General features: G+C 42.0%; 1 protein-coding gene across 1 annotated transcript; it reads right to left on the bottom strand.

Moving 5' to 3' along the window:
- Positions 1-6113: 6113 nt before the first annotated feature.
- Positions 6114-8413, bottom strand: LOC110529436 (transcription factor SOX-11). Its single transcript, XM_021611608.2, has one exon. It carries the CDS (start codon positions 8261-8263, stop codon positions 7151-7153), a length of 1113 nt encoding a protein of 370 aa, XP_021467283.1. The 5' UTR covers positions 8264-8413; the 3' UTR covers positions 6114-7150.
- Between the last annotated feature and the right edge of the window lie 70 nt (positions 8414-8483).

Below are 8483 nucleotides of genomic sequence, written 5' to 3'. Positions count from 1 at the left end.
TTGGAACATAACCTTGGTGTGGTTGGAGACAGAGGTCACTTCTTTTAGAGACTAAACCCCCTGAAGGCCTGAGTCTTGCATTCATCACAATGAACCCCTGTAGCACACTCAGCTTCCTGTGCTAATCATGCAGCGAGCCACAGCACCAGATCGACTTTCAAATTAGAGCCACTGACTAACACTGCTTGTCTCAAATGGCATCCTATTCCCTATATAGTACACCACTTTTGACTAAGCCCTGGTCAAAAGTAGTGCACTATGGAATATGGTGCCATTTGGGACTCACTACTGAGTGCTGATGCAACTGGGGAGTAGTTGAGCCACTCGCTCTGACAGGGTAACCTGGGCAACCTAAGGAATGGTGAGAGGGGGGAGCCACATAATGAGAATTACAATGGTTGCCTTGCCGTGTGCACACAGTGGAATTGGGCGTGTATTAGATTTGAAATGAATTTCAATGGGGAGTTCACTGGCCAAGTCAAAATAACATTCCCTTTGGTAGTGGTTCTGAGGATAGCCACATGGAAGGAGGTGTTATATAACAATAGAAAATAAAGGTTTTATCATCTACTGTTTAGCCTACTCATCTTTGCTTCTTTTGCTGCTTACCCGGAAAAGATAATGCCGTTGGAGGAGATAAAGTATCATATCATTAAGCTTCCTCAATTACAAGCATTGCATATTGTAAAGCAACACAACACAGTTTATTATATATCTTTATTTACAGCAGTCAAAAGATGGGAAAATAAGAAAAGGGGCTGTGCAAGGATCTTTGAGTACACTGAATAGTGACATACAGCACTGCTCTCCATGAAAAGAACAGGGACTGTATAATCAAACCCTTGCATCTTGGTGGCAGGCAAGATAGTGACTTTCCTCATATGCAGCAAAGGAAGGAGTGAGATTGGTCATATTCATTTGGACCAAAAGGAAGAAAACAGACTGAAACAGGGAAGGACTACCTGAGCTTGTCCAATAACAAACATACATTTATCTTTTCCATTGCAAAATGTTTTGCTACGGTATGCACTAATGAATACAACCCTGGGCTGGTAAGCTGTTATACAATCGGTATGGACCACTGGTCAGGCAGGGAGACTGGTTCCACAATCCAATGTAGGGATTATTTTGTTTGGTTTGAAATTCAGGCATCACTGTACATTGGTTGGAAGAGCACCGGTAGACCTAACTCAGGGATGCGGATCAATTTCCCAAAAAATAACAAAATTATAAATATTAAAACTCAGTTAGGGTCTCAACTTACTGTTGCGAGGTAGAGTAGTGGAATACACAAGGTACAATTTAGAAATTTGGTTGTGCATCAACAGTTTTTCTCTTGTTATGTCATAAGTCACTCAATTAGCCCATGTCAGCTAACAATTTTTAGTTTAGTAAATTAGTCTAGTCGCCAGCTATCTAAATTTGTAGTAATCAAGGTCGAATTAGAGCCCAGGGGGCCCCCATTATTTTGTTAGTCAACTCAGATAGAATATTAAAAACTGCTAACATTTCTCTCCACCCTATGGCAAAATGAGTAGAATTTAAGGAAATTAGCAGAAAACTGCTCCTTTTTCTCTCCGTCCCATGGCAAAATGAGTAGAATTGCACGAAATGAACACGAAAACGTACAAATTTGCATGAAAGTAGTTATAAAATGACCTCATATTCTCTCTGTCCCATGGTAAAATGTGTAAAATTGCCGCAAACTAGCTTTAAAACAGCAGCAACATTTGCTCTACACCCCATGGCAAAATGTGTAGAATTGCACAAAATTAAGGAGGGGGAGTAACTGCGGCTCCTCATCATGAATTCAGATTTTCTGTGGCCTCCACCCCCATCAAAGTTGCCCATCTCTGGCCTCACCGATGAGGATTATTAACATAGTACAGATCATAATAGATTAAATAGATAAACTCTTTATCTGATCCATGAGACTATATTCTGTTCCATTTGTTCTGAAGATGCATGCGGCCACAGCCACACCACAATAAACAAATTATTTCCATATCATTGTGTTCTGCTGGTGTGTGTGGGACAAATCACAGTCCATGTCCCAGTCCCAAATGGCACCATATTCCCCTATAGAACCCTGGTCAAAACTAGTGTACTAAATAGGGAATAGGGTGTCATTTGGTACACAACCCATATGGGACGGGGGCAGAACTAAGTGTTGCAGGAGCAGGAAGGACAGCTGTAAAATTGCAAATAAATACATCACATAAACAACAATTAGTCCACAATGTAATACATTTGCAACAAGGCTGAACAAGCCCTCTCTAGCCTCTCTCCACTAAATAAAAATCAAGCCAAGCGTAGATTTTCTAAACAACATTAGGAGAGTAAGAGCCTTGAGCTTCATCTGTGTGCGGTGTTTGCTAATGATTTCAGGCCGTTCTTTCTTGAAGTTCTGTGGGTTACTAGATCTGCTCTCTCCTCGCCAGCAATTTTTCTCCAACAGGAAGAACATCTTATGTCAATAAGAGAAGCAGCACAAAGGACTCTGACCCAAAGGAAATAACACACACACACACACACACATCTTGTGTGGTAGTGCTACAGCTGACACATTCAAATGCACATATAAGACTCCCAAATGGCTATTCACTCTTTATCCCATCAATGATTATATTCTCACCAGAGGCCTTGGTCAAAAGTAGTGTACTATATAGAGAATAGGGTTCAATTTAGGAGTCATACAATCACACATATTGTGTGGTAGGCTAGAGCTGATACACATATACAGTGCCTTCGAAAAGTATTCAGACCCCTAGACTTTTTCCTAATTTTGCTCCGTTACAGCCTTATTCTAAAATTGATTAAATAAATATAAATCCGTAATCTAAACACAATACCCCATAATGACAATGTGAAAACAAGTTTAGACATTTTTGCTAATAATTTTTGTTAACAACAACGTATTTACATAAGTATTCAGACCCTTTGCTGTGAAACTCGAAATTGGACTCAGGTGCATCCTGTTTCCATTAATCATCCTTGAGATGTTTATACAACTTGATTGGAGCCCACCTGTGGTAAATTCAATTGATTGGACATGATTTGGAAAGGCACAAACCTTTCTATATAAGGTTCCACAGTTGACAGTGCATGTCAGAGCAAAAAGCAAGCCACGAGGTTGAAGGAATTGTCCGTATATACCTCCGGGACAGGATTGTGTTGAGGCAAAGATCTGGGGAAGGGTACAGACATATTTCTGCAGCATTGAAGGTCCCCAAGAACACAGTGGCGTCCATTATTAACTGAAAGAAGTTTGGAACCACCTAGACTCTTCCTAGAGCTGGCCGCCCGGCCAAACTGAGCAATCGGGGGAGAAGGGCCTTGGTCAAGGAGGTGACCAAGAACCCGATGATCACTCTGACAGAGCTCCAGAGTTCCTCTGTGGAGATGGGAGAACATTTGAGAAGGACAACTATCTTTGCAGCACTCCACCAATCAGGCCTTTATGGTAGAGTGGCCAGACAGAAGCCACTCCTCAGTAAAAGGCATGACAGCCCACTTGGAGTTTGCCAAAAGGCATCTAAAGGACTCTCAGACCATGAGAAACAAGATTCTCTGGTCTGATGAAACCAATATTAAACTCTTTGGCCTGAATGTCAAGTGTCACATCTGGAGGAAACCTGGCACCATGCGGTGAAGCATGGCGATGGCAGCATCATATTGTCGGGATGTTTTTCAGTGGCAGGGACTGGGAGACTAGTCAGGATCGAGGGACAGATAAACTGAGCAAAGTATAGAGCGGGCCATGATGAAAACCTGCTCCAGAGTGCTCAGAAACTCAGACTGGGGTGAAGGTTCACCTTCCAACAGGACCACGACCCTAAGAACACAGCCAAGACAACGCAGAAGTGGCTTCGGGACAAGTCTCTGAATGTCCTTGAGTGACCCAGCCAGAGCCCGGACTTGAACCCGATCTAACATCTCTGGAAATACCTGAAAATAGCTGCGCAGCGACACTCCCCATCCAACCTGACAGAGCTTGAGAGGATATGCAGAGAAGAATGGGAGAAACTCCCCAAATACAGGTGTTCCAAGCTTGTAGCGTCATACCCAAGAAGAGTCGAGGCTGTAATCACTGCCAAAGGTGCTTCAACAAAGTACTGAGTGAAGGGTCTGAAATGTCTAAAAACCTGTTTTTGCTTTGTCATTATGGGGTATTGTGTGTAGAATGCCAATTGAAAAAAATATTTAATCAATTTTACAAGGTTGTAACGTAACAAAATGGGAGAAAAGTCAAGGGGTCTGAATACTTTCCGAATGCACTGTATGCATATACTGTAGACTCTGAACATTCAAATGGGATATCCTCATGTTGTGTTACTATGAAAAAGTACCTGTTTTCGTATCCATCAAAAGGCCATGGAGTTGGACTGGACAACACTCTTATCATGGCTTGAATGTGTTTAGAAGCTATAAGGTTCTGGTCAAAAGTAGAGCCCTATATAGGGAGCCAATTGGGATGCATCCAGTGTCTTTACTGTCACCCAGAGGTGAAGATGCCACCAAAATATGGCAAGTACTACATACACACACTAATTGCATCTAGGAATATGCAGCTTTTGGGATTTTGGGGCTCTGTGAGGGTTGAATTGTGTCTATCATCATGGTAAAGTAAATGTAAAGTACATTTAAATGGCTGTATGGATACAAATTGTAGGTTATCGGCTATCCGGCTCGAAACAAGTGATAATGGCATTGCATTAATGGTAAAACAGAGTGAAAGTTAGGCTTAGATTATCTAATGTTTTGAAGTGAGCTTTGCTACCAAATGTGACAGAGAGCTATCACCAGTGAAGAAGAGTGTCATCATTCTTTAAATGGCACCATATTGCATACTCTACTCCCCAAAGCGTACCACATTGAGTCATAATACCCATAAAACCTACCATACATTTTTCCCATAGGGGAGTTTTAGAAATATTTAAAATAAGGGCTGTTTTGTGTAGGCTTACCCTGGTGTTTCGTTTTGATACCATGTAAATCTCTTTAGGACAAGGTGTCTTATCAATATATTCGCCTGTATTTACCCCCCAAAATGAAACACTAATTAGCTGCTAATGTGGCCATCATAAAGAACTACAAATGCCAGGATGATCTGGACGAGACTGCCGAATCGAAGCAAAGGTAAGAATCTCTGGATTAACCATCTGTGAACTGTCTTGTGACAGTTTTAAATTGACACAATACCTGTTGGCAAAGGTGTCAGATAGAGATGAAGTGCAGTAGCTTGCAGATTTGTATTTCTTCTTGGATACTAATTAGCAATTTTCAAATCTGAGAGTAAATAGAGCCAAATATATTGATTAAAGTCACCTTGTCTGAGATGTGCATGGTTATTAAAACATCATGCCAGGGTAAGCCTACACAAAACACAGCCCTTAAGTATTTCTAAAATCCTCTACGGGAAAAAGGAATGTTTGGAACCATTACCCTTTTTGACCACTAGGTTTTATGGGTATTATGACACCTCCACTGTAGGGCTCTGGTCAAAAGCAGTGTACTATAGGGAATAGGGTGCCATTTGGGTTGCAACCAGTGTCGTCATTCCACCTCAGTTGGTCATGCTGACATCAGGAGGGGAGGTGGAGACCAGAGTATTTTTGACTCACCAAGTTAAGTCTCTTTGGCGCTGAATAGTGTACTTCTTTGGCTTCATGTAGTTGAAGGATATTCTCAGGAGCAACGTTTACCACCCTGCAAAGTCATAAATGGGAATATACCTAAATTGCCTAGAATAATTAAGGATTCCAACTTCATTACGTCAAATTTGTCATCGACTAAATGTATTTGTGTGCGGCTACATGTTTTAACTTTAGGTGCACACATGCTCCTTGTAAAAATTGGTCAGCTTAGAGCCCTGGTTTGCTGAAATTTAACTATCACTGCATCTAAGGTGTCATATCAGTGTACTTCTCATGCATGTGAAGGTCTCACAATAAAATGCCCTATTCACACTCAATGAAGACACTACAATCACATGCTATTTGAGATCATTGAAACTAGAGTTGTCCTTACAGCAGCTACACTTGCTCAAATAAGCTCTAAAATTCCAATAGTGTTTGTCAATTATGTCCCCATAACAAAACATGCAAATTCAGTTGAACCAGTTCCAGCTGATTTATTTAGTTTTGTCAAGATACAGCCTTCAGCATGACGACACGTAACGCAGATGATCCATTTAAGAGTAGCCTATATTGCACAAAATAATGAAGAAAACAATATGTGCCATTAAGATGATAAAATGCAAGAAAATGCAGTTTCACACCTGCTATCTGGGACCCATTCACACCGATATACATAAACTCCTAACTTTACTATTTTACAGAACATATACAATCTTGAATCTAGTACCAGCAATGAGGTCTATATTCCCCAATTGCAACTTAACTCCTTAAAACACCCCAAATCTGATCTAGTTCTGTACATACATAGCTTAAAATAAACGCAAGGCATTTAGATGCAAATTTATATTGTTTAACCCTTGTGTGCTAAACTAAAATGAAACCGGGTAGAACTAGAAGTGCCTGAAAAAAAACTCACTGAAAGCACAGTAAGAACATTCCCTTAGTTTAACTGTACAAAAATATGCCTGAAAATATTTTACTTTTTTTTATTTTTTAAAGATGAGGTATGTTGGTTATGTATCAAAATGCTGCTTCCTGTCATACCTGTGTTCTACAGCGGGTTTAGCCTACTTTTCCATACCAGTAGGGATTCGGAACTGATAAGAAAAAAACAGTTTTGTGAAATACAGAAAAATCACATAAAACCTTTTGAAAAGTTACACATCCTGAATGAACAGTGTCTCAGATTTAGCCTGCATCTGCCCAGTCGTGCTTTCAGAACCCAAGTGGTTACAAGTAGGATGGGAATGCATAGTTCAGATTCTACTCTTTGTGGTCCACTTAATTTGAGCAGTTTCACTGCAGACCCGAAGAAAATCCATAAAACCCTGTCAGGGTGACATGAATGTCACTTTTTTTTGCAATGGTACCACATTGTAACGAATCTTGGTTCAGTTCATGGAGGACACCCTCCTTCCCTCCATGGTAATAACAGCGCTGGGGAGGGAACCGGCTGATCATAACGCTGTCCCACCTACTACCAGAGGATGACTCCTTCTGTACTTAGTTAGCTAGTAGGTAAATACCAAATCTGAAAAGTTAGCCTCAAGCCAATCCCCTGCGATCATTTCGCTCAGCTCGGGGGTGCAATAGTCTGGGAATTCAAAGTGAGAGCTGAGGCTGCCCTCACTGAAAGAGTCCAAGTCCTTATCCACAAAGGAAAGAGAGAGATTCCCTGAATTCGAGTTCCCCAGCTCCGCTCCGTGAGCACAGGATGCTAAATTTAAACTGAAGTCAACCAGTAAATCATCCGCGTCTTCGCTGGAGCTGGACGAGCTGGACACGGACCTGAATGAAGATGCTGGTGAGAGTGAAGCAGGACAAGTTGTGCTCTGCTTGGTAATGTTCTTGAAATTGTAGAACAGTCTGTTGGAAGCTGTGTTCGGATTCCGAGACTCATCGTACATGCTCGCGCCCTCTGTCTCGGCAGTGGAGCTCAAAGTGGGGCTCGCGGGCACTTTGGCGATGTTGTACGGTATCGGTTCCTCGTCCTCCTCCACTTTAATCCGAGAGGACAGCTCCTCCTCGTAGTCCTCTTCGTCATCCTCATCGTCAGTATATTCCATTTTTACGGACTTGCTAGTAGTTTTAAAGCTGGTGAAAACATAGTCGTAGCGAGGGTCGTGAGACGGTCTCGTTTTCACCACCTTAGTAGTTTTCAATTTAGTGAATTTCTTACTGGGAGCTTTTACATGTTTGAGGCTGGTCTTCTCCGGTGACTGCACCGCTGGTTTAGTGAAACTGTCGAGCTTTGGTTTCTTCTTGGGTCGGTACTTGTAGTCGGGGTAATCAGCCATGTGTTGTAGCCGGAGCCTCTCGGCTTCCCTGATAAACGGGATCTTTTCACTGTCCTTCAGCAATTTCCACCGCTTTCCAAGTCGTTTGGAGATTTCCGCGTTGTGCATGTCCGGAGACTGCTCCATGATCTTTCTCCTCTCGACTTTCGACCACACCATAAATGCATTCATGGGTCGTTTGATGTGACCAGTTGCTGTCTTGCACCAGTCGGCTTTCACGGGTTTCAGTGGCACCGGGCTGCACGCCATCATTTCGCTTTCCTCCGTGTCTGTAGCTTCCCTGGACATGCTACTCTCCGTCTCGCTGTGTTCTGTTTGCTGTACCATGTTTCCGTCGTATGTTTCAAAGGCACTGCAGGGTTTCAAATACCCACAGTCACTTTCTGCTAACTCCTTGCTTTGCTAACTAGTTTTTGGTCACTCTACACCTCCAGCTCATTCAAACAACTCTTTCTCAAAGTTATCAACTGCCCTCTTAACTAGTTCTTTGGGCTTTCATATCGGTTACGTCATTTTTTAGTACCCAATCACGGCTCTTAACTCCTCC

The sequence above is a fragment of the Oncorhynchus mykiss genome, chromosome 8 (genome assembly GCF_013265735.2).
Source record: "Oncorhynchus mykiss isolate Arlee chromosome 8, USDA_OmykA_1.1, whole genome shotgun sequence".
Classification (NCBI taxonomy): domain Eukaryota; kingdom Metazoa; phylum Chordata; class Actinopteri; order Salmoniformes; family Salmonidae; genus Oncorhynchus; species Oncorhynchus mykiss.
The sequence above is the reverse complement of the archived record's forward strand: the minus strand, read 5'-3'. Positions and strand labels throughout refer to the sequence as shown.

Coding starts and splice junctions, on each gene's coding strand:
- LOC110529436 (XM_021611608.2), bottom strand. CDS start 8,263: ATGGTACAGCAAACAGAACACAGCGAGACGGAGAGTAGCATGTCCAGG.